The following is a 27,220-nucleotide window of genomic DNA, read 5'->3' on the forward strand; positions in this document are numbered from 1 at the left end:
GTGAAACCCACACCGCGCTCGAGCTGCATCCAATCAGAGCTGCAGCAGTGAGCGCGTCATCTTGTTCTTCCCCAGTGATTTGCTTGCTGGTACATTTTTTTGTTCACATTTACCTGTTTATTAAAATTGCTGTCAATGTTCATTAAAATAATGAAAAAATTTTCCCCTGAAAATAAGCCCTCTGGTGTTTTTTCTGTCCAAAAAAAATAATAAGACAGTGTCTTATTATCGGGGAAACATGGTAGTATGGTTTTAAATATATGTGTATGAGTGTGTATGTATACATATGTATATGTTTATAGATATTTGTGTATGTGTATATATATGCATGTGTGTGTCTATATCTTCAAGCTTAATTGTAGCCTTCTTATGGTAGGAGAGGAAAGAGAGGGGAAAAAAATAAAGTAAAAAGAGCATAGTAGAGAACAAAAGAAAAGAAATAAACAAGCAAAGAAAATCTGGGCACCTTTAAAAACAGTACGTAGTATTTATTATATAGCTTTCCTTGAAATGGAAATTTATTATTTTATTTTGAACCCTTTCTTATGCTCTGCTGTGGAATGGCAATGTTTTTTTTTTCCTTTTCTCATCTTGCATTTAAATTTAAAATATATAAAAAAGTTTTTACACAAGTCTGTGGGCAAAATTATAGCCTTGGGATCATATTTCAAGAAATGGCAAAAGAAAATTGCCCAGAAAATTAAACGTAGTATGTAAATTCAGTAATTTCCAATTGAAGGGTATTGCTAAGAAACCTTAGCTCATTCTTGAAAGCTAATAGGCAAATTGGTCTCAAGGTAACTAATTATTTTTATAATCAGTAAATATAAAAGAATTGATAATAAATAAATCATAATAATTCATATCCTATATTTTAGGAGAGCAGATTTCAAAAGGGTCAGAAAAAACTGAATCATATTTCAAGAAATGACCCCCCAAAAAACTGCCCAGAAAATTAAATTTCCACTGTGGAAAGCAATTTGGTTATAAACAGAAATAGTGCAAGCTCTTTGACCCAGCTTTGCTACTGTTAGGCTTATACCTAAAATGATCAAATTGATCAAAGAAATAGGAACAGGTCCCATATGTACAAAAATATTTATCACAGTTCTTTTTGTGGTAGAAGAAAAAAAACAAAATAACCAAAAAAAAGGAAATTTAAGGAATGCCCATCAATTGAAGAATGACTAAATAGGTATGGTATATGAATATGAGGGCATGCTATTGTCCTGTAAGAAATTAGGAAATAGATGATGTCAAAGAGAAATGGAAAAACATATGAACTAATGGAGAGATAAGTAAGCAGAGCCAGAACAATTTATAATTAACCATTAACATTGTAAACAGTTTTGAAGACTTATAAACAAAAAATGAAATGAACAGAACTAGGAGGACAATTTATATTAATAGCAACGCTGTAAAGACAAAACAACTTTGAAAAGCTATAAGACCTATGATTAATACAATGACCATCTATGATTCCAAAGGAAGGATGATAAAACATACCTCCTGACCTAGAGGTAATAGATTTAGGGTGCAGAATGAGACATGTATAATTTTGTTTGCAGTCAATGAGGGAATTTGTTTTGCTTGACTGCATATCTGTGACCAGGAATATATTTTTCTTTTCTCTTTTTTTTCCAAAAAAGGATAGCAGGTGGGATGGAGAAAAAATAGATTTCTTTCTTTTTTTTTTTTTTAAGCAATTGGGGTTAAGTAACTTGCCCAAGGTTACATGGCCAGTTATTTTGTGTGGCTGTTAAGTATCTGAGGCCAGAACTAATCCCAAGTCCTCCTGACCCCAGGCCTACGCTCTTACTCACTGCGCCACCTAGCTGCCCCTAGAAAAAAATAGATTTCTGATTTTTTTTTTTTTTTAATAAAAGCAATTTAAAAATAGAGAAGTGAGGGAAAGGGGTGCAACTGATGTGGAATAATTCTTTGCAAGCTAAAAGTAAGATAAACTCAGTTCTCTCAGGAAATGTCTCTTCAGTCTCTCATTGACAGTTTAAATCATTCAGTCTTTTAGGAAAGAAGTTATCTTAGTCCTTTTTCTTTGGTTCCTCAGAGTATCACTCTAGCCATGAACATCAACTCTCTAAAATGACAGTTAAATTGTTAATCCTCTCACAGACCGCTCAGAGGTAACTATAGCTTCTCAGCATTCCATTCCCTCTGAGATAAAAGTAAAAGTATCCATGCTTTCTGTGGGAGGGGTTATTGAAGCTGATGGAGCCCAGAGATTAAGAGATCCCTGGGCCTCAGGCTTGGGGCAATGGGGAAACCAGTACCCCAACCAATGTGTCCCTTGATTCCTAGTACCTGCATGGGAAGCACCTCAGAGACTCCTGAGAGAGGAAACCTCAGGTGAAATAACTTTCCCCAGAGTTGAGTTGGTATTTCATTTTGTTTCCAGTGGCAGAGCTCTCACATATTCTACTTCCCTTAAATTAATTTGTATGGCTTCCTTATTCTTGCTCACTAAGAAAAGTATTTGTTCTCATCTGTGACTATGTAAGTGTATGTGGTTGGAGGAGAGCTAACTTGGCCAGATTAAGCTATTAGAGCTAATTTGGCCAGACAGCTGTTAGATTTGGGGCAAAACCTAACCAAGTGACTGGGGAAGTGGCTTTTATCCTGACCTGCTCAAAAGACTCATATCCCTTCAAATAATCTAATTGTAATGATAGTTATAGTTACAAGCCCAATACCCGAGGGAGTGGTCTGTTCCCCATAAAGGTGGAACCCTATTATCTCCAAGGAGAAGGACATTCCAGATCTGTTGAAAAATCCCTGTTATGGCAGTGTAAGGCTTAATTCTCAAGTCTACAAGCATTTATTAATTACCTACTATGTGTCAGGTACTGTAATAAGCAGGGCCAGGGGTGGGGGTGGGGTGTACAAATAAAAGCATAAATAATCCCTGATCTCAAGGAGCTCACATTCTAATGGGAGAGATGACATGCAGCCATTGACATTGTCCTTTGCCATATTCTCTTTGATAAACTCTGGCTCTGATGACACCATTCTTGTTCTCTTCCTACCTAGACTGCTTCTTTATTTGTCTCATGCCCACTAATGGTGCGTATCTCCCAGGGCTTTGTCTTGGGCCCTCTTCTCATCTCACATCATGCTATATGTATGATCACACTGTAATCATACCGCCTCCTATGGATTCAATTATCACAGCCATTCTGATTCTCAAATCTATTTATACAGCCCTAATTTCACTCCTGACCTCCATTCTCGAAGGGGCCATCTTCAGTCATCCTGATCCATATCTGGCCACTGGACCCAGATGGCTGATGCCTTTGCACAGTTCTTTGTCACTTGAATCCAATTCACTTGCAAGTCATGGCATCACCTTTCTGATATCAGGTCCTGTTGGAGAAGAAAGACAACAACAAAAACCCCTCTCAGAACTTCCAAGTGCCTGTTTATTGGATGTGGCACAAACATATCAAATTCACTATGTCCAAAACTTCCCACCGGACTGCTCACCTGGATGTCACCAAATTAACTCTGAAACTGAGACCCCGGTAACCTTTGCCCTTTGGGCCCCTCCCTCCCTCTGACTGAAGGGGGTGGGGAGTGGATAACAGGTATGCTGGGTGCCCTCTCTCTCCCACATTTTCAGCTTTTTATGTGTTGTCTTCCCTAACTAGATTGTGAGCTCCTTGAGGACAGGGACTGACCGTTGCCTTTCTTTGTATCCTCAGTACTTAGCATAGTAGACTGTGGCACACAGTAGGCTTTTAGTAAATGTTTATTGATTGACGATGCTTCTTTTTTAGTTGGTCTCTGCCTCCAGTCTCTCCCGTACTCCAATCCATTCCCTGTTCAGTTATCAAATTAATATTCCTAGAATGCAGATATATCCAAAATACCCTCCTATCCAGTAAACTCCAGTGCCTTCCAATCCCATCTAAGTTCATGTATAAAATCTTCTGTTTGGCATTCAAAGCTCTTCATAATCAGGCTTTGACAGAAGGTGGGATTTTAGCTGGGACTTGAAGGAAACCAGGGAAGCCAGGAGGAAAAGATGAGGAGGGAAAGCATTGAAGGCATGGGAGACAGGAAATGCCCAGAGCTGAGAGCCTGAGTGTCTTGTTTGGGAAATGGCAAAGAAGCCAGTGACACTAGATTGTGGGGTACATTGGAAAGATATGGGGAGGAAACATGATGTAAGAAGACTAGAAAGATAGTAAAGGGACAGTTTGTGAAGGGCTTTAAAGTCCAAACAGAAGATTGAGAGCAAGAGGGGCATGTGGTCAGATTTGTGTTTAAGGAAGAGCAATTTGATAGCTGAGTGGAACATGAACCCCCCTGGGGAAAGACATGGCTTTATTTTTTTCTAAGACTTTAGAAAAAAAGTAGCTTTCAGGAGCTTCTTTGGTGTTATTTTTCAGAGCTGTTTTTCGGGAGTGTGAGAAGACCTGCCATATCCCATTCAAACATTTGTTAAAAACGGAGACCTAATTGCTATTCTTTACAGAGGAGTTATAACTAAGCTTGGCTTGGCTGTGTTTACCTAAAGCAAATATTGGCGACACAGTATTTGCAGATAGTTGGGGTGGTTTTTTGTTTTTTTTTGCAAAATCATCTCTAAATTTTAGTTCAAGTTCAATTTGAGTTAATGCTTTTCCAATGTAAATTAGTATTTGAATGCACTGTGTTCTTAACTGCTGGATGTCTCAGATTCTGTACACTTGCCCCGTTATTTACATTCCCAGTGCCCTCAGGCATAAGTTCTAGAGTCGCCCGGGTCCAGAGATGACCGAGCCTGGAAGGTGGTGCGTCGTCCAAGGTCTCACTGCGACTTGAGCAGTTCAGATACTAGATCTAGATCCAATAGGTGGGTATTTGAACCCATTCCTTCTGACCACAAATGCGGGTCTGCACTAAATACACAGGCTGGCCTCGAGCAAACGAGAGGTCAGGCAGGGCGGACGGGCCAGTGTCCGAGCCCCTTTCGGAGGCTCGGGCGGGGCCGTGGGCTCCCGGGCCTCAGTTTCCTCATCTGCAAAGGGGGGAGAGGTCCTTCCAGCTCTAAACGCGCCCTTGTCTGGTCACAAAAATCGATGGGCTGGTGTTCCCGGGGAGGCTGGCCTGGGCAAAGGGCCTGGCATCGGCCCGGCTTCCTCCTCGGGTTACACAAGGCTGGACCTGCCGGCACGGGCTAAAGGCGCCGTCCGCCTCGGACCCGGGCCGGGCATCGCCCTGAGGCGCGGAGGCACCCGACCCCCGCGGAGGCATCGCCAGTCCGGGTTTTCCAGGTCACGCGGCACGGGCAGCAGAGGGGGCGAGAGGCCGCCACGCCACGCTGAGCTACCCTCCACCCCACCCGCGGCAGGAAACCCACTCGCGGCGCTGGGGTAAGGAGGAGGTGCCGGGGGGGAGGAGAAGGGACTCGCGCGCGGGAGCGAGGGTGGGAGAGCTGCAGAGGGAGGGCGACAGTTTGGGCGGGGAGGGGGTGCAGAGTAGGAGGAGGCAGCAATGCGCCTGCGCCTCCCCCTTCCCCCGCCTCAGCGCTCCCCGCGCGCTCTCACCGCCCCCACCCCCACCCCCACCCCCGGCCCCGCCTTGCTCGACCTCGCCGCCGTTCTGTTTCTGTGTGTTTGACCCGAGTCCTTACTGCTCTGGCCCAAGAGAACAGGGCGGGAACACACCGTCCGTCGCTGCTCTTCACCCCGAAAACCGCCCACCCCCACGAGTCTCCTGCCTCAGGCCCTTGCGCCGGAAGGGACCCCATCGAACCCAACCCCTCATTTTACTTCTGGAGAAACAGGCCCCGAGCGCTTCTGATCTGTCGGTCACGAGCGCGTCCTCTGCTCCCAGACGCACCGCCCTGTAGTGCGCAGAATCCAGAAATGCCCCCCCCCCCCCGGCCCTGAGGGGAAACTGAGGCCCAGCAAGGGTGCCAGTGTTGCACCGGCTAGCTTTCTGGCCCTGTCGGGAGCCGACCCTCCTCTTCGGCCTCTGGCTGCACGCGCCGGCTTCTCTTCCCTCGCAGTCGGCCTTTAACATTCTCATCTTATTTTGAATTAAACAATTAACAAGGGTTTCAGAGGGGATCTGTGTGGTGTCTTTTATACATGCACCCACACAAACATGGGGGTGGGGGGTGGCCAGAGGGACTGAGGTGGTGAGAACCAGACCTGTGGTTCCGGCGCTGCGGGGCGCGGACCCTGGTGCTGCATTCTCGGGTTCCTGCCCAAGTGTGCCAGCTCCGGATAGAGACAGGGAAAAGGTGGCTTATGTCACACCCCATCTTTAGGTGACAAACGCCTGTTCCACAGATGTCGAATTTTCTCCTCCTGAGCTGCTCACCCCAGAGAGAGGAACAAAAGAGACGTTTGTTAAAAAGAAATCAGGGCAGGAAAAATTATTACAACAAAATGAGGATGCTAACATCGTTACATAGGAAAGACAAGAAAACAGTACCTTTATCGAACAATAAGGATTTGTTCAGGGCCTACTGCATGATTTATCAGATAATATAAAGAGGCCACAACTATGTGATGTAGGCATGAGATGATGATGAGCATATGATAAGCAGTAAACATTGGTTAAGTGCCTACTATGTGCACGAAGTGCTGGGGATAAAAAAAACGAGGCTTAAAAACAGTCCGTGCCTTCTAGGAGTGTACAATTTAATGTACTATTTAGTGTAAGTACTAAATAAGTAAATGTTAAATAAGTACTAAATAAATATTACTACAGTTTAGAAGAGGAAAAGATAATTGTAGGATGGGGTTACTTGATAAGCCTTCAGAGAAAATGGGAGTTTTAGCCTTGTTAAAAATAAAAAATTACATTATCTGTAACATTCCTTTGATTTCTATCTTATAGCAGTCTTCTCAAAAAAGAAACCTGCTCTTTGGCCAGACATTGAAATATTTCAACATTAAATGGATGACTGTTAAGGTTATAAAATGGAATCCCTACATTGGGTTGGTGGTTAGATCAAGGTCCCTTCCAACTTTGATTCTTTAAAGGGAACTTTAAATTTAGATATCTGGAGATGAGGGTGTTCTAAGGAAGAATGGTATGAGTTACAATAAGGAGGCAAAAATTAATGAAAGGAAGCTTTATCTGACAACATTGTATACAATGGATTGGATTTAGAGGAAGATAATTAGAAAACTTGCAATAGTATGGCTATGAATTATTGCGAGTCTGGAGTATGGTGAATGCAGGGGAGATATCACTTTTAGAAATATTTATGTCTTATTCTTTCTTCCCTGAAATTTGTTCTCAATGTCCTGTTGGCCTGTGTCAGCCTTGATTGCTTCTGATACTTTCGGTTCTTAACACCCTCCCCCATAAATGTCTTTTCTCACCTTCTTGACTTTTTCTCCTGTTCCCTCCTTCCTTTATTCACATTTCTCTTTCAAAAGACCAACTTTTCTCTCATCTTCTTGACTATTTTCTCATTTCATCTCTGACCCATCATAAATTGCCTTCTATGAGTATCTACATTTACTTTTAAAATGCCTGAGAAAGCTCTTGACTAGAACAAGAAGTATATCTGTATAATCTTGGAGACCTTTGTCATAAGGTTAAAAAGAAGAAAGATCGAAATCATATTAAGAAGAACCATCAATAATGAAAGACCGAGTCTAACTATATTATTCTAAGACATGAATTTTTTACTCACAATTCAGGAACCTTCATTCCCCACCCTGACTACAAATCTAGGACTCCCATTAGTATGGTATTAGTACCTGATAATTCATGTTTACAAATAGAATAAGTAAAAACAAAAATCTCCAACACAAATTAATGCCAAATTCATTTGTCTTCATTATGTGTTATATGGAATTAATGATGACGATGATGATGATGATGATAACTAGCATTTATATAGCATGTTAAGGTTTATAAAACAATTCACATGTTATTTAATTCTCCCAACAACCCTGAGACATTTTTCAATTGTTTAGCTATTTTTCAGTTGTGTCTGACTCTTCATTACCCCGTTTAGGGTTTTCTTGGCAAAGATACTGGAATGTTTTGCCATTTCCTTCTCCGATTCATTTTACAGATGAGGAACCTGAGGCGGATAGGGTTAAGTGACTTACCCAGGGCCACACAACTGGTAAGTGTCTGAGGCCAGATTTGAACTCAGGAAGATGAATTTTTCTGATTCCAGCCTGGACACTCTTTCTTCATTGAGTCATCTAACTGCACCAACCCTGGGAAGTAGGTGTTATTATCCCTATTTTACAGATGAGGAAATGGAGGCTGAAAAAGGTTAAATGACTTGCCCAGTGCCACACAGGTAGTAAACATCTGAGGCAGCATTCAAATTCAGGTCTTACTAACTCCAAGTCTAGCACTCTATATCTGCCACCCAGTTTCCAATAGCTTCCTACATGATAAACAATATAAACTTGGTTCTCCTACAGTCTCTGAATAGATTAGTTCAGCCAGCTAACCAACCCCCACCCCCAAACCTTACCTCCCACTTCCAGTCCTTTCCCATATCAAGGCAATAATTCTAAAACTGTTGATCTAGCATTCTTTGACCAGGAACCTCTTCTTAGCTCTGAGCTTCTAGGCCCATTTCCCTTTCTAAAAAAGTTCTTTGTAAGTCAGCAAATGCTTTGAAATGCTTTTTACTGCTTACACAATATTTCTTTTTTCTTTGCCTTTAAAAAAGTTTTATTTTAGACTTAAATACTAAAACATAGATACACAATAGAGAAAAGAAAAAGAAACATAAACTTAAATACAGAATGAGAAAAGAAAAAGGCAAAATACAAAATAAGGAAAGATAAAAAGCATGTCTTGTGCACAGCAGAACATGAGGGGATTTGAAATATATAGCGCAAGTAATATTTCTAAACTCATTTTTTAGATCAATTAAGTCACACATTTTAAATTAAGAATTCCAGCAATTATTAAGTTTTGTTTTTGGAAATTTTATTATTTGGTTATCCCTTCTCTATGGAATGAGGGACCTGGACATAGATAACTTCTACCTCTTTAGAATCCCTGATTTCCTTCAAAACTCAACTCACATGCCATCTCCTACAGAAGACCTTTCCCAATAATCTTCAGCTGTAGGGATTTAACTTGTATTGATTGTGTACATACTATACATGTACATCTGCTTTTCCTAATAGACTAGCTCCTTAAGGATAGAAACTTTTATTTTTAAAAAAATCCCTATCTTCTGGCATAGTGCTTGGCACCTAATAAGAGCTTACTAAATGCTTGTTGAATGACTGATAGATGACTTGTAAGGTCGCTTGCAATTAAGAATTTAATAAAACAATTTTGAACTTTAAAATGGGTATGTATCTTATTTACTATTTTGCTTATAAATTCAGACCTCTGGAATTTTTGTTACTCAGTTACATTTTTTCTAATCCCACTTTCAAATTGCTGTTTATCAAAATTACTCAAATGTTAGAGAATTCTATTGTTTTTAGTTTCCATTTTTTTCTCACCCATATTGTAATTATTGCCTTTGAATAATACATTACTAATAACCATGAATTTACCTTATTATATACTATGTTTTATCCTTCTCTCTACATTTATGACATTTTAACTCATTCTGTATAAATATAGAGTGATGTATTCTACTGGATAGAGAACTGGCCTTGGAGAGTTAGGAATACCTAGGTTCTTGTCCTATATCTGATTTTAACCAGCCGAGTAGCCATAAAGAAATCATTTAACCTCTCTGTTCCCCCAAACATCTCTCTCTCTCTCTCTCTCTCTCTCTCTCTCTCTCTCTCTCTCTCTTTTTAAAGCAATCGGGGTTAAGTAACTTGCTCAAGGTTACACGGCCAGTTATTTCTGGATGTGGTGCTAAGTATCTGAGCCCGGGTTTGATCTCCAGGTCATTCCGACACTGGAGCTGGTGCTCTTACTCGCTGAGCCACCTGGTTGCCCCGAAACATCTCTCTTAAGACTCTTTAAGTTATAGATGAGTTGCTGGTTTGCATTAGTAAAAGAAGTTTCTACATCAAGAATGAAGTCATAAGACTGGACCAAAACTATGTATTTTATAAAACATTTATTCTTTTTCCTTGTGATTTTTAAGTTTTTTATCTTACTTTATATAAATAGCATATTACTTAGATTATTTAGGGGGTAATTTACCACTTTTTAAATAGAATAGCAACTCATTCATCTGACTTCCATACCTATTCAAAACAGAATTAAAGCATTTTGGCATTTACAAAGGTAGTTGTGTTCAGTCATTTTTCAGTTGTATCTACCTCTTCGTGACCCAATTTGGAGTTTTCTTGGCAGGAATACTGGAGTGGTTTGCAATTTCCTTCTCCAACTCATTCTACAGAGAAGGAAACTGACTTGTCCAGGATCACACAGTAAATGGCTGAGGCCAGATTTCAACTCAGGAAGATGGGTCTTCCTGACTCCAGGCTTGGCACTCCCTCTACAGTGTGACCTAGCTGCCCCCTAAAAGGAGGCAAATTTAAGTAATTTTGAAAATTCTTTCCCATGGAAAGACCTCGTTTCACAATGGAACTTCATTAGACTGTGAGCTCTTTAAGGGCACAGAGTATAAGCTCTTTAAGGGAACAGACTGATTTTTTGCCTTCTTTGTACCTCTCAGCACTGAGTACAATGCTTAGCACATAGGAGGCACTTAAGAAATTCCTACTTAGACAAGACACTTATTTGTAGCATTTTGGAGAAAGTAACAATGTTGCTCTTACCAGTTTTTAAAATCTAGTGTAACATCAAAGCCACTAATGTAATGAAGTGACCAGTGCTGTGTACAGTGGAAGTAAGGGGAAAATGGTTGGCCCTGACTAGCTCTGTGACCTTTGTAAGTGATTCACATTCTCTGGGACTCAGTTTTCTGTACAGTGTAGCAGATTGGATTAGATCATTACCAAGTTTCCTCCTAGCTCCCTAATTCTGATTATATAATCTATTAAGCATAGTAATATTTTATGTCTTTGTGGATATAACTTCATGGATTCCATGTATTTGGCTAATTTAAATGATTTAAGTTTTATTTATGAAAGTACTGTGGGGCAAAACTATTAGAAAAGTAAAACTAAACTAAATAAAACAAATGGTAATTTATAATGGTTTTACAAATATTAGTGAACTTATGCTACCATATAATGAAAGTTTAGAATGCAAAAATGTACATTCTTCTACTTTATGTACCTTTTGGGAAAACGAATATATTTCCCATGCTACTGAGTTCCTATGTTTCATTCTCCATATCTTGTAGAATATAGTCATTTTCTCAGAACATCTTAGTCCTTTGGTGGTAAATATCCTCAGTAATTTCTATGAACCAACCCTAGAAATCATCTATGAATGGTCAGCAGCAAGTTAGATTTTTATGAAAGTTCCACATACAGTATCCATTTGCAATGTGTCTGTAGGTAGCTGCCACCTTTAATTTTTTTTTTCTGGACTGATTTAATGGAACTGTTATCACAAGAGAGTTCAGTAAAAAATATTTTTATAATATTTTATTTGAATTTTACTCTTCTAAACATATGACTTATTCTATTTTTAAATAGTATTATGTTTTGTTTCCATTGTTAAATTTATATATATATATATATATATATATATGGTCTTGGTGTTTCACAGGTAACACACAGGAGGCACTGGAGGTTTTGGACTCTAGACTCTAACTGGTTCACTCTTGATCTGGTCAGACAGACAGACAAGACACCTTTGGAGGGGTTAATAATCAGCTTTATTCTAATCTAATCTTCTCAAAAAAGTTGCTGATTGGGGCAGCTAGGTGATGCAGTAAATAGAGCATTGACCCTGGAGTCAGGAGGACCTGAGTTCAAATTCAGCCTCAGACACTTAACATTTACTAGTCGTGTGACCTTGGGCAAGTCACTTAACCCCAATGCCCTGCTCTCCCCCCTCCAAAAAGAAAAAAAAAGGTTGCTGATAATGGGAGAATCAGCTCCTATAGCATTCCCTAATCACTCTTCTTGCAGGGGCTAGCGAGAAGGGAGGCAACTACCCATATGTCTAGATGGGGTCAATTGAGACAGGCACAGCTTGTTTATTGTACTCGCTTAAATGCCCTCAAACCTTGATGGGAGTCAGTCAAGGCACACACAGATTCCCCTATGGTTTCCCCCACTCACTGCCCAGTGCCCACTTACTTTATAGGGCAACAAAGAGGGAATCTTACCAACATTAAGCTCACAAGTTAACTTTAGCAATATTGTCATTCTGTACAAGTGTAGTAAATATCAATTATGTCACCCCTATATCTCACAGTGCAGGCTCAGTAGGACTGTCTGTCAGTCAATGTGATTCTAGGAACTACTATCTAGAATCCTTGGGGCTATTCTGGGAATTATTATTTAGCATCTGGAAACTAGACATTGCCATGGCCATGGATTCTGAGAAATTGAACTCTAAAAAGGATAACAAAATCCTCTTTATATACACTTAGGTATAGAGTTCTTTAAAATGAACTACACATTGTTGCTTTTATTGGACAAAGCCAAAAAAACAGCATTCATTTATATTTCTGTTTGTTATTTCAGACACAAAAGAACAAAAAAAAATGTCTCACTCTACAAGTAAAGGATTAATATTTGGCATCATGATGGGGACTGCTGGAATAAGCTTGATCATTGTGTGGTACCAAAAAATTCGTAAACCTGGCACGACAATGAATTTGCCTAAACTTCTGTCATTAAGCAATGAAATTCATTCAATTGATTTGCAAGATGCAGTTCATAATGAAAGAGGAACAGTAGTGGTATTACAGCAAAGTCAATTTCAAATACTGGAGAAATTAAATGATTTATTGATTAGTGTGGAAGAGCTTAAAGAAGAAGTCAGATTTCTCAAAGAAGCTATTCCAGAGTTGGAGAAACATGTTCGAGTTGAACTCCGAGGGAAGACGGCTATCCACAGGACAAGTCCTCAGCATCAAGCAGCTAGAAAGAAAAAAGCTGAGGTAAACAGGGGCATCTCAACTAGCAATAGCTCTGAAGAGGCTGAAAGTGAAGGAGGGTAAGTCTGTGCAAAATGTTGCTTACATTTAATTAGCTGTTGTAATGTCAACAGGAAGTTTTAAGTCTGATTAACAATAAAAACCATCTAAAACCTTGAGACTAGATGGCCCTGACCTGAGAGTATTCAAGGATAAGCCTGCCTAACTGTTGGTGGGTAACCTAACTACTGCTTGGTTATGGGTGGGTTACAAATGTATTCTTGGAACTCATTACCTACAAAGAAGTAGGGGCAGAAGATAGAAAAGGTTTATAAAAGGATGTGGGCCAATATAAATGGCAGAGTTATTATGGCTACTAAAAAAATAGAAATGTAAGTAACCTTTAAGGTTAGTATCAAGGAGGTCAACAGCTATGTTGTCCTTGGGTATGCCCTTTGAATCCTCTTGGCAACAAAATATTGAGCTACCTGACGAATGAGCTTGACCCAATATGTCAATTCTTGGGATTATTTATTTCTTCTTCATTATCATCATAATCTCATAAGTAGTATAAAGATTTTAGATTTGCAAAGTGTTTAGCCTTTCAACACCCTTTTGAAAACTCCAGGAGGGTAATCTTACCTAGTATATTGCTTCCTAATCATAAACCAAATGCAAGTAAAAAGCAACAGTTGAGGGTTGTTGTTGTTCATGTTTGCTTATTTGGTTTTTTAAAGAGAAAACAATTAAAATTCATTAAAAAATTGAGAACCAGAGATTTAAACCTTTCTTTAACAAACAGAATAAATATTTTAGAATATAAAGGGATGTTCTCTGTCAGGGGTTATTGATAATTATAAAGTCAGAAATTAGACAATATATATGAATATGTATTTTATAAACATTTTTCCTCTAGTGAATCTTAGTTTATGATTTTTCTCTTTGTAAAATATTCAGTTTATCTGGAGTTGATTATCACTCTGTAAATATAATGAAAAAATCACTTATCTAACTTCCTTAACTCCAAACATAGAGTTAAGATGAAATCCTTGAAAATTAAAACTGTTTTGAACTTTATTTGTCATTTACAGATTATTCTAAGTACAATCTAATCACCCAAGTTATTAGACAAGTTTCAATACAACCGCTGAAATATCTTCCTCTGATAATTTGGTAGGTCTGTAATTTCATTGACCTGAATACTCCATTCTAGGTTCCCCTGGCTTTTTTCTTTCTTTTAAAAAAATTTATGTATTTAATTTTAGTTTTCAAAAACATTCACTTTTGTAAGATTTTGAGTTTCAAATTTTCTCCCTTTCCCTCTCCTCCCCCCCACACCAAGACAGTATGCAATCTGATATAGTTTCTACATATACATTCATATTAAACATTTTCATATTAGTCATGTTGTAAAGAAAAATTAGAACCATTGGAAGAAACCACAAGAAAGAAGAAACAAAAAAAGAAAAAAGAGAGCAAATAGTATGATTCGATCAGCATTCTGACTCCATGATTCTTTTCTGGATGTGGACAATATTTTCCATCATGAGTCTTTTGGGGTTGCTAATCTTAGATCCTTGAATTGCTAAGAAGAGATAAATCTATCAAAGTTAGACATCACACAGTGTTGCTATTCCTGTGTACAATATTCTCCTAGTTCTACTCATTTTACTCAGCATCAGTTCATCTAAGTCTTTCCAGGTTTTTCTGAAGTCTTCCTGCTTATCATTTCTTATAGCACAATAATATTCTATTACATTCATATATCTCAACTTGTTCAGCCATTCCTCAATTGATTGGCATCCCCTCTATCTCCAATTCTTGTCTACCACAAAAAGAGCTGCTATAAATATTTTTTATATGTGGATCCTTTTCCCATTTTTATGATCTCTTTGGGATATAGCCCTAGAAGTGGTATTGCTAGGTCAAAGGACTTTCTTTTTTTTTTTTTGTCTTCAATACTGTTAAGTTTTATTGGTTGTATTATCTTTAAGATACAACATTATTAGTTGTATTTTTTTAAAAAACACATAGCCTCAAAGTTATTGATTACATTCTAACATGCAATAGTAGAAGTAGACTGAAATGGCAAACATGAAGCATTCTGGTAGCTTCTTTTTAGCCTGGGGTAATGCCTACTGTCACTAGATTTTAAAAAAATAGAATCTTTGGGAATTCCATGAAAGCTGGAAAATTGCTTTCCCAGTTTGGACCTAGTGTCTGCCTACTGGTGGACAGTATGGAAAATATAAAAGGGCAAAATATGGTTCAAAAACAGACTTCTGGGTTTGGAAAGGTATTTGCCCATCCTCACATGAGCACCAGGAATATTGAATTCAGTTCAATTTAATTCGGTAAGCATCTATCAGGAGGAATTATGGTTTCAAAACTGACTCCAAGATTCTGGGTATCCTTATTCCTTTCTCAATATTCACCTAAATGCAAGAGTCTGGTTTTCAAAAATCAAGCCAATATGGATGGAAATGCTAATTCCATACATTGGATTCTCATCTCTGAGACTGGTAAACACCTTAGTTTTTTGCTCTTAATTGGGCAGCTAGTTGATACAGTGGATATAGTATTTAATCTACAGTGAGGAGGGTCTGCATTCAAATTCAGCCTCAAATGCTTACTAACTTTAGGATGCTGAGTAAGTCACTTTTCCTCTGTCTGCCTCAGTTTCCTTATCTGGAAAATGGGGATAAAATAATAGCACCTGACTAATTCATGGTTGATGCAAAGATAAAATGAGATATTTGTAAGTCATTTTGCAAACTTTAGAGGGATATCTATCTGTCTATCTATCTAGCTATGTTAACCATTGTTACTATTGCATTATCTCATCAGTATAAGAAGGCTATGGCTTTGATTTTCAGTGTCAAGCAACAATAATAAGCTTTAAAAATTCTGACAGAATGCACTTCTATATGCAAACCCTTTTCTATCTAATTTCTGAATGCCTGGTAAACATCTTGTATAGTGTCATATATTGTGGGCATTAAGTTATTAATTTATTATGATGACAGCTCTGATAAAATCAGGTTTTCCTTTCTCTTTCTTTTATTATGAAGAGCTCCCCTCTCAAACTATGATTTTTTCCTTGTTCTGATACCAAATATATGACCCTAGGCAAGTTATTGATCTTCTGGGCCTCAGTTTTCTTATCTATAAAATAGGGAGAAGAATATTTGCACTATTCACCTCTTCTTTTTTTAAAGTGAATACAATTTTATTTTTAAAGTTAACTCTGGGGGACAGCTAGGTGGCAAAGCAGATAGAGCATAAGTTCTGGAGTCAGAAGGACCCAAGCTCAAATCTAGCCCCAAACACTTCATAGCTATGTGACCCTGGGCAAATCATTTAACCCTGGTTGCTTCTCTCTCTTTTTTTTTTTCAAATGCTTTATTAACTTCTGCTCTACATCATTCATTTCTGCAAGATTTTGAGTTACAAATTTTCTCCCATGGTCACATGGCTAGTTTTTGTGTTAAGTGTCTGAGGTCCTATTTGAACTCATGTCCTGCTAACACCAGGGCCGGTGCTCCATTCACTGTGCTACCTAACTGCCCCGCATGTACCTATTTTAACCTTATTTTGGTATGTGATGTGAGGTGTTGAGCTATAACCTAGTTTCTGCCAAACTGTTTTCCAGTTTTCCTAGCAGTTTTGTCATATAGTGAATTCTTGTCCCTAAAGTCTGAATCTTTGCATTAATAAAACAGTAGATTACTATGGTTGTTTCCTACTGTGTCTTGTGTACCCAAACTATTCCACTAATACACCACTCTATTTCTATGCCAATACCAAATTGTTTTGATGATTACTGTTTTGTTGAAATCTGGTATGGTTAAGCCACCTTCCTTCACATTTTTTCTCCCATTAAGTCCCTTGATATATTTGACCCTTTGCTCTATCAGATGAATTTTGTTATTACTTTTTCCAGTTCTATGAAATAATTTTTTGGTTGTTTTATTGGCATAACACTGAATAATTTAGGCAGAATTGTCATTTTTATTATATTGGCTCAGCTTACCCATGAGCAATTAATTTGTTTCCAGATGTTTAGATCTGACTTTATTTGTGTGAAAAGTGTTTTGAAATTGTTTTCATATAGTTCCTGGGTTTATCTCGTCAGGTAGCCTCCCAAATATTTCATATCATCTATAGTTATTTTAAATGGAAGTTCTCTTTATATCTCTTGCTGCTGGACTTTGTTGGTAATATGTAGAAATACTGATGATTTATGTAGGTTTATTTTTAAAACCTCTGACTTGGCCAAAATTGTTACTTATTTCAACTAGCTGATTCTCTGGGATTCTTCAAGTATACTATCACATAATCTGCAAAGAGTGATGGTTTTGTTTCCTTGTTGCCTATTCTAATAACTTAAATTTCTTTACTTCTCTTATTTCTATAGCATTTCTAGTAAAATATTGAATAATAACAGTGATAAGGGGCATCCTTACTTCACCTCCGATCTTATTGGGCAGGTTTCTAGCTTATGCCATTACACATAATACTTGCTGCTGGTTTTAAATAAATACCAGTTTGTCTACAAAATACTATTTTGTGTAAAGCTTTTTCTCTATCTATTGAGATAATAATATAATTTTAATTGTTTTTATTATTGATATGGTCGACTATGATGATACTTGTTCTAATATTGAACCAACTTTGTATTCCTGGAACAAATCCCACCTGCTGATAGCATATGACCTTTGTTATATATTTCTGGTAATTTCCTTTATAATATTTAAAATTTTTGCATCAGTAGTCATTAGGGAAATTGGCCTATACTTTTCTTTCTCTGTTTTTACTCTTCTTAGTTTAGCTATCAGCACCATATTTCTGTCATAAAAGGAATATGATAGATTCCATTGCCTATTCTTTCAAATAATTTATATAATATTAGAATTAATTGTTCTTGAACTGTTTGGTAGAATTCACTTGTGAATGCATCTGGTTCTGTTGATATTTTTCTTAGAGAGTTTATTAATAGCTTGTTCAATTTCTTTTTCTAAGATAGGGTTACTTAAATATTCTTCTTCCTCTGTTAATCTGGGTGATTTATATTTTTGTAAATATTTATTCATCCATTTCCACTTAGATTGTCAGATTTATTGAGATATAATTGGGTAAAATATTTCCTAATAATTACTTTAATTTCCTCTTCATTGGTGGTGAATTCACTCTTTTTATTTTTCATATTAGTAATTTGGTTTTTTCCCTTTTAAAAAATCAAATTAACCAATGATTTATTTTATTGGGCTTTTCATAAAAACAGTTCCTTGATGGGAGCCAAAGAGACCTGAGCCAGGACTTCATATAATTACCTTGATATCAGTGGACCCGAATATCAAAGACCTTAGCTTCTGAGTTCTTTTGCTATGGGTTACACTTATAAGGATGTTGTTTGAGTTCTGAGACCAACAGGCTCTGCCCCCAGACTTTAGTTGTTCAAAACCAAAATATTTGAATTCTTAGGTGGTCAGTACCTATACAGATGCGGCTTTGGTTTCAGGCCTTGAAGCCAGCTCTCTAGAGCATCCTTTGTAATGTGACTGCATATGAAAGGAGTTAACTGACTTTTCCTAAGACTTTCTGGCACCTAGAGAACAAAAGGCCTTATTTCCAGGATATGACAGACTAAGATAATGATATGAATACTTGAGATCCCTTCCTTTGTCTCATTGCTCTATAAAAACCTTGCCCTAAGAATCAATAAATGGAGTTTACCATTCTTCCTTGAACTACTCACATGGCCTGGTCATTTCTCATTCATGTCTCTGAATCATGCTAAGTGCTGGACACTAAGCAGCCCACAGCAGTTCCTAGTTTTATTTATATTAGTGCAATGGTTTTCTTCATTTCAGCTTTTTTAATTTCACTTTTGGTTTTCAGGATTTCCAATTTTGTGTTTAATTAGAGATTTTTAATTTGTTCTCCTTATAATTTTTTGATTGAATGCCCAATTCATTGATGTGTTCTTTCTCTATTTTATTGGTAAAAGTGTTTAGCGATTTAAATTTTGCCTTAAGTATTACTTTGGCTGCATTTTATAAATTTTGACATATTGTCTCATTCTTGTCATTCTCTTTAATGAAATTACTGGTTGTTTCCATGATTTGTTCTCTGGTCTACTAATTCTTTAGAATTAGATTTAGTTTGCATTTAATTTTAATCTGTCTTTCCATGGATCTTTATTAAATTTAATTTATATTGTATTATGATCTGAAAAGGATGCATTTAATATTTCTTTTCTGCTTTTGATTGTAAGGTTTTTATGCCCAGAGACATGGTCAGTTTTTGTGTAGGGGCCATGTATCTCTGAGAAAAAAGGTATAATCCTTTCTATTCCCATTCAATTTTCTCCAGAGGTCTATCATATTTAGCTTTTCTAAAATTTTATTCATATCCTTAACTTCTTTTTTGTTTATTTTTGTTTACATTTATCTAGTTCTTAGAGGGAAAATTTCAAGTCTGTTACTAGAATAGTTTTTACTGTCTAGTTTCTCCTGTAACTTATTGAACTTTTTCTTTAAGCATTTGAATGCTACAACTGTAAATGACAGCTATTTCCAGCAAAACAAAGATCCAAGACAATTCTTGATCAGTAATAGAGCCTAGCCATCATATTTCAAGAAATTATTGAGAAAAACTTTCCTGATATCCTAGAACCAGAGGGCAAAATAAAAATCAAAAGAATCCACCAATCATCTCCCAAAAGAAGTCCCAAAATCAAAACTCCCAGGAATATTATAGCCAAATTCCAGAGCTAATTATGGAGACTTGTAAGTTTTTAGTTCTTCTAAGGGGGTATGAACTAAGGGAGGTGTGGTCACTGCTTTCCTGATCTGTTCTGTGGTCTGTGAGTGACCATAAGCACTCTTTTCTGCCCTGGAGCTGTGCCTAAGGCTCTTGCTACGCTGTGGCTATGAGCTGTCATGTGTTAGTGGTCCTCCTCATTCTGGGACTTTGACCTGGACCTATGACTTGGATTCCCCCATCCCCTCCCCCTTCCCCCCCACCCCATGAGCAAGGCAACCAAGTTCTGGACCTAGTGCCCTCAAAGTGTCCCCAGTAATCTCCTTCTCACCAGTTGTCTGATCTCCTTACTGTCTGTGGACTGAGCTCTCTGGAAGTTGCTGCCACCAATGCAGACGCTCATAGGCCTGCACTAGCTTGCTTACTGGGGCACCTACCTGCCCTGGACTGCTCTCCACTTTCACTCCAGTGAGGTAGACCTCTCCTGTCTGCCTTCTAAGTTATCTTGACCTGGAAAACTATTTCATCCTATCATTTTGTTGATTTTGACACTCTATAATTATTTTTGAAGTATCACTTTAAAGTTGTTGGGAGGGGAATTTGGGAGAGCTCTGTTGAATTCCTGCTTTTACTTATCCATCTTGACTCTGCCCCTCCCCCCCCCACTTCATTCTATATTATTGACTATTCCCTTATTAAAGGAAGAAGGTGAATAAATTAATTTGTTAATCACAGAACAAGTTCTTACTGAATGCCTACTTGGGGAAGTGAGGGGAAGAATCTATAGCTTCAATTGACCTTGTAGGTCCCTGAGTGTGGCCTTTTGACTGAGTCCAAGTTTTACAGAACAAATCCTTTTATTAAGGGAATTTGTTGGATTCTGTCAAAGGGCCACACTTAAGGACATGGAGGGCCACATGTTGCCTCGAGGCTGCAGATTTCCCACCCCAGTATCTAGTGTAATAGATATGTTAGAGCCAAGAGGTTATATACACAGACCCAGTGGCAAAAAGAGACAGTTCTTCAAAACAAAGAATAAAAATAGTATCAAAAGTGAGGTAGTTTCAGGTTTGAACTATAAAGTATCTTATAGAATTTGTTACAATAAAGTTGGTTGTGTAGCACATTTCTATAAAGCAAATTCCATTTTCTCTCTATAACAAATAAAAAACTTCCAGTAGGAGTTAAAAATTTTTGGTGAGGAAAAAGTTGATGGCTAGGTCAATGGGCATGCTGGATATTTTAGAGTTGGGAGTGTTTTTTTTGCAACATTGCACAACACTGCAGAACTTTGTCAACGCCAGGATCTCTCCTCTATTGTAATTTCCTACTCTCACCAGTGGCATAGTGGAAAGGGTGCTGAATTTGAAGTTAGAAAAACTGGACTTGACTCATAGCTCTGACACTTGTTAGCTATTGTTTTTATTATGTTTTTGGATTCCCCCAAATATAAGGATTCCAAATCTAACATTTTACTTCATTATCTTTTTTACTGGGTATTTATAATGGCTAACAGAAGTAGGAACAATATCTGACTCTACCATATTGACTATCTAAAATGAATATCTCTAATACCTTAGGTTTCATTCTGTAAAAATGAATTAATTCCAAATATAAATTCTTTTAAGCATAATATTATACAAAATACATCTACTTAAAATGAGGAAAATCTATACCTCCACAAAGAAAGCTAGACAAGTTGTTAGAACTGTGAAATTGCAGAATGTTACAGGTGCCAGGAAGTTGAGAAATCATCTATTCCAACTGCATTTCAGAGATAAGACATGACTCTCAGTGAAGTTAAGTTTTATAATGCCAAACAACCAGGTGGAATTTTAGGGGAGGTGTGATACTACTGCTATTTTCTTTGCCTAACAATATACATACACACACATAAGTTATAACACACAATCACTAGGTAACTATCTAGCAGGTCAGGGGCAGGGGGAGCCCTGGGGCCTCAAAGCCACATGTGGCCCTCTAGGCCCTCAAGTGGAGCTCTTTGATTGAATCCCAAATTCACAAAACAAATCCCCTTACTAAAAGGATTTGTTCTGTAAAACTTGGACTCAGTCACAAGGCTGTACCCAAGGACCTAGAAGGCTGCATCTGTCTCCAGGCTGTAGGTTCCACACTTTTGGTACTCTTTAGGAGTAATATTGCCCTAAAATGAATAGGCTTTTTATTTGTTCCTGCACATTTTTATTGTCATAGCTTAATAAAAGCAACATGTTCCTTTCTGTTAATTTCTTATGACTAACAAAATATTAGTGAATCTCATACTGACAAAATTGATCCAAACTAATTTTCAAATTTCTGAGGTTATAAAAACTTTCTCCCCACATTGGGAATGAAGTTACTGTACCCGTCAAGGACAAACACTTGGGTTTCTCAATTGGCCAGAGCTGGAGAAAAAAAAAAGAAAAATCCCAAGTAATATGCCAGCATCTGGCCCAGAAAGGCTACATAGGGTATAGTAACAAAGTGGGAGTTGGGGCTCTGGGAGGTTGGGATCTGGCCAGTGACTATACTATGATAAAAATGGAAAATCAGTCAGAGATATACAAATCTTATGAAGAAATTACTGATGCAAGATTCAACCAGGTGAAGCAGAAATGTATACGTTGACCATATTGCTGAGGTGAGACAAGTTTACAGAGTTAATATAAATTAAAGATGAAGAGTCTCTTATTATTTTAGCAAAGCATAAATAATGTTATCTTTAATTTTCCTTATATAGGGTTATCACATAAACTGTCTTTTTTGGTTGTTGTATTTATTATATAGACAGAATTTTTATTTTATTCATATATATATGTGTGTGTATATATATACATATATTCATATATATGTGTACATGTGTTTATTTACATACACACATTAGTGGGTTTTAAATTTGTGTTTTATTACTGCTACCTATTTGTTTATTCAGAAAGTTAAGATTGATCATCATGTGATACAAATACCTATATGTCTGTCTTCTTTTAAACATTAATTGAATAAGGAAAAAATATCTGTTGGGTTACCTGAAGGATAAGAGAGAAAGTGTTGTATAAGAGAAAGAGCTCTAGATATGGAATCGTTGACCTTGAGTTCTAATTTCGGGGTGACCTTGGGCAAGGAAATCAAAGTCTTGGGCCCTCACAGTCTCCTTGTTTGTCACATAAGAGAATCAGATTACATTTTCAAAGAATCACAGATTTAGAAGTAGAAGGGTTCTTAGAGATCATCTAGGCCAGTTCCTCCATTTTACTGATGAAAAGACTTAAGTCACAGCGAGGTTATATCCAGGATCCCATAGGTAACAAATGACATAGGTGGATGTGGGGAAAATGTTATTATAACCTCAAAATCCCAGTCCTCTGACTCTAGATGCAGTTTGGAGTCTTTCCACTGTATCATGCTCTGAGGTCCATTCTAGTTCTTTCCATGATAAGGTTAGATGGCACCTGGAAATGGCAAATTTATCGATTCCTCAAGCCTCTCTTTAGCTGAAGACTACCATATACTTTACTGACACAAAGAGTCTTTTCTCATCCTCCTCTCACATCACTAAGATGTCTCTCCCTACAATCTCCTTCTTCACCCTTGCTTCCCATAAAGAGGTGGTCCAGATTCCTCTGTGTGCACTCTGGAACCCATTTCATATCATTTTCTCCAAGCATTTCTCCATCTTTTCACTAATCTGCAGTCTCTATTTGCTGGTTGCTTTCCTGCCTACTACCTTCAAACATACCCACATCTCCCTCATGTTTAAAAAACACTCACTTGGTCCTTCCTGACATCTCCACTAGCTACAGATCTGTGTGTCTCCTCCCCTTTATGGCCAAACTCTTTAATAAGGTCAAGTAGGGTTTAAATGCCAAATAGAACATTTCATATTTGATCCTGGAAATAGCAGAGAGTTACTGGAGTTTAGTGAGGAAAGGGGGAGGCCAGTTCTGATGGCCTTTTATCTGTCATCACCTTTTTTGACCTCTTTAGCCTTTGACCAAAAATAATCCTCTTTTTCTAATTGCTTTCTTCTCTGCTCTCTCTTAGTTCTCCTTCTACCTCTCTGACTGCTCCTCCTCACTTTCTTTGCTGTATTTCCAGGTCATGCCCAGTGAGCTTTTGTGGCTCTCCCAACCCTTCTCCTCGGCACTCTTCTTTTCTTACTCTACGTTAGCTTACTCAGTGATCTCATCAGCAACTGCCATGTCAATGTCAATTTCTATGACCCTGCTTCATTTCCTGACTCTTTGACTTTCCATTGGCTGCCTTTCCTGTCTGGAATTCATCTCACCTCCAGTCCTTGGCTCCTCTGTTTGTGGGGTATGGAGACCCTAACCCAAAATTGACTATTCGGAGACCTCTGAAAGTGAAGGTTTTAAGTTTTATTAAAATCTCTCAAGAAGCAGGTGGTCCCGTCTCTGGGAAATCCAGAGGAGGCTGCCCTACAAAAGCAGAAACTGGGTTAAATAGACAAGGATTACCCGCCCCTCCCAAACATTAACCTAATTATTACTAATGAGGTTCTAATTTTGTTAGATAGCATACATAATACATGAGGTCCACTACACAAGCACAATAACAAACGCAGAATACTGAACCCCTTTCAGTCCAACCTAGATGTGTCCTTATCTGGGCCTGAGTGTCCCAAAGCTGCTGTCTACTTTCTGATTGGTCAAATCCACCTGCTGCTGCCAGCTCCTTTTATTCTACATTATTTCATTTTTAGTATTATCTAGGAGTTCTCTGGGAACTGGGAACTCAGCTTCTTCAGTAGTCTTCTTTCAGCAATTCTTGCAGTTCTGTTGAAACTTAACCCTTTGGTACCTCTCACACTACCATTCGTTTCCCCAAACTAAAAACACCTCTAATTTGGTCTCAGTAGTCAATCCAATCAGTTGTGTTAATAATACTCAATAGCTCTTACATTACCTTGAAATACATAATGACTTATATATATGGGGAAACAATACTGTACTTAGTTACAAAATATAAGGAAATAATAAGAATGTATATATGATGTTCAGAATGGGGAAACTTCACTGCAAGTTATCCTTCACAATCCCTCCTTCTTTTATACCTTTGAAGTTTCCCCACTTTTCTTAATTCTAATTCCCATCGTTGCATTGACAACACACAAGGGGGCAGTCCCCTTTATGAGTGCAGATACAGAGATTCAAAAGAAAACAATAACAAACAGTTGTCCCTTCCAGAGTCCAAAAGTCTCTTTTCACGCTGTTGTCTGGCTGGGGTATACCATCTGATGGAAGTCCTCTGGTTGTTTTCCATCCATCCATCCTCAGCATTGCATTCCAGGCTCTTTCTCTTCTTTCATTCATTTACCTACAAAAGGAACCTTGGAACCAATTTAAATTACCCATCCTGATCTTATCATTATCATTCTTACATTCTTACAAAATTAAAATTGGAGTCTTGGTCAAATGTCAGGATCACACATTAAAACCAGTTTCTTATATTTTTGCATTAAACCATTATTAATTCCTCTACCAGGAGGATGTGATTTCACTAAGGGATTCACAGTAAGCTCATAATTCAAACAATAACATTTTTACCAACTACAAAAACTATCCTCCTTTTAACATTGACTAATTATGAGAAAGCTGAGACAAGTGTGATACTAACTAAATAACAGAATATTTCCACAAACTCTTCATCTATTTGTCCTTATACTATTACAATGAACAAAAGGACCTTGATTTATACAGGAATACCTATACTAAATCCTAAGCCTAACAGTTTTATCTTATAGTAACTTGAGATGTCCTAGAATCAAGTATTTAATAGATTTGTTGTTGTGTTTTCAAAACTTTTGATTATTGAAACTTGCCAGCAAGAATAGAGATGAAACTGCAATGAGGAAACCATTTTCTCCAACTTCAGAATGTCAATTCCAGGCAAAATGTATACCAGGCTGCAATCTGCATTGAGTCAAACTGAGTCTGCCAGGTGTCACTGAGAGGGTCAAGTCAGGAGAATCGTACCTCAGCTCATGCAGAACAGTCGTTCTCCCTACCTTCCATACCCATACTTCACAGGCCTTCTATACCTGTACCTCATAGGGTCTGGCATCATGGATCAGTGGCTCAAATAGCTTGGATAGCCTTTCTTAATATCCATACCTGGAGTTAGATTCAGAGGAATAGTCAGTTAACAGTCCCATCAAATCTTAAATAACAAGCTCCAACAATCAGTTTAAGATATGATTATAATCTCATATTGGTTAAGGAACATCTCTAAAGTGAGCCTCAAATAACCTGTTTTCATTTCTGTATTTATTCTTGTTCATAAAAATCAAATCTCCCATCAGGATTATAAATTATTGCTCTAATAGATTTGCATTTACTTCCCAAGCTTCCCTATCTTCCTGGGACTATGCTTAATCTGAACTCACACTGTAATCCCCATTTCTAACCAAATCTCTATTTATCTTCTCAACCTTCTGATCTCTATTACTAACTGTTCTGTACTGGAATCCTAGAGTAAATAAACAAAGAAGTTAATGTCTACCTCACAAGCTAATTAATTATGTATCCAGTTATTCTCAAAAATATTCTGGAAGAATGTCCTTAAAACAGCAAAATTTCATGATTTGCCTTATGCCTAACTTTCCATTGAATTGCCATAAAGATGAAAAATAGGTACCTGATTGGACAAAGTATCCACATACACTATAGTCCCAAAACCTTTTTACCTTAACATCAATTTGCTCTCATTAAGTTGCAATATACCACAAAGATTTACCAGTACTCACATACATTAGGGATTCCCTTTAACATCTTTCCCTTCACAATTTTTGAACTTGTCCTGGTAAAGCCAATTGTTGGAAATCCTTTTTACTCTTTTGTACATAGACTTGCTACTTCTCAGCAAGTCAAGTTTATTGTTTAAGAGCTTCATAACTAAAACAAGCTCCCTTCCTAGGCTGAATGACCTTGCCTAATAGAGATAATTTCTAGGGGCTTTGACAGTTTTACATCATGCAGGAGGACTATTCTGAATGAGCAGAACTAGTCAAAGTAAAGTTTTGATCCAGTCTTCCCCTTTCCACATACAGTAATCAATTAACTATTTTAGGTTTTAGCATTAAAACAAATTCCCACAGTTTCATAAAATCATTCTGATTATAAGCAATTAACTAGAGATAATATCTAATACACTAATGGGCAGATTTCTCTATCTGCTATCCCTCTCTCCCTGCTTCTTTCCCAGGACTAATAAGATTGCTTCCCCATCCTGAATTATAAAATTTTCCTTGTCTCTCTCATCTTGTGTCTCCCATCTTGTTCTCAGTCTTTCCCATAAAACTTCTGAAACTACTTTATTATTTTGGAACCCATAAATACCACTCTCCAAATCTCAGGGTCTGTGTTTTCTAGCTTTTCTGCCAGGAGACTCACACTGCTATCTTAATACCCTTTTGTCTACTTCCTTGCATATAAGACACTTCACAGATTTGTTTAGCAACTATATGTACATATATATATATATATATATATATATATATATATATATATATATATA

The 27,220-nt window shown here is 37.6% G+C and overlaps 1 protein-coding gene across 4 annotated transcripts in view; it reads left to right on the forward strand.

Moving 5' to 3' along the window:
* Nucleotides 1-27,220, forward strand: part of RMDN2 (regulator of microtubule dynamics 2) — a 146,172-nt gene that overhangs the window by 43,792 nt on the left and 75,160 nt on the right. For 3 of the 4 annotated variants that reach the window (XM_069108589.1, XM_069108586.1, XM_069108588.1), the window contains one exon: nucleotides 12,528-13,002. In XM_069108589.1, the coding sequence (XP_068964690.1) occupies nucleotides 12,548-13,002 (455 nt within the window). In that variant the 5' untranslated portion in view covers nucleotides 12,528-12,547. Of the gene's footprint in view, nucleotides 1-8,083; nucleotides 8,102-12,527; nucleotides 13,003-27,220 lie in introns of those variants that run through there. The other variant, XM_069108590.1, reaches the window with a different exon arrangement.

Source organism: Petaurus breviceps, unplaced genomic scaffold (assembly GCF_028583685.1).
Source record: "Petaurus breviceps papuanus isolate PSGF00001 unplaced genomic scaffold, PetGlider_PUasm1.0 90407, whole genome shotgun sequence".
Lineage (NCBI taxonomy): Eukaryota > Metazoa > Chordata > Mammalia > Diprotodontia > Petauridae > Petaurus > Petaurus breviceps.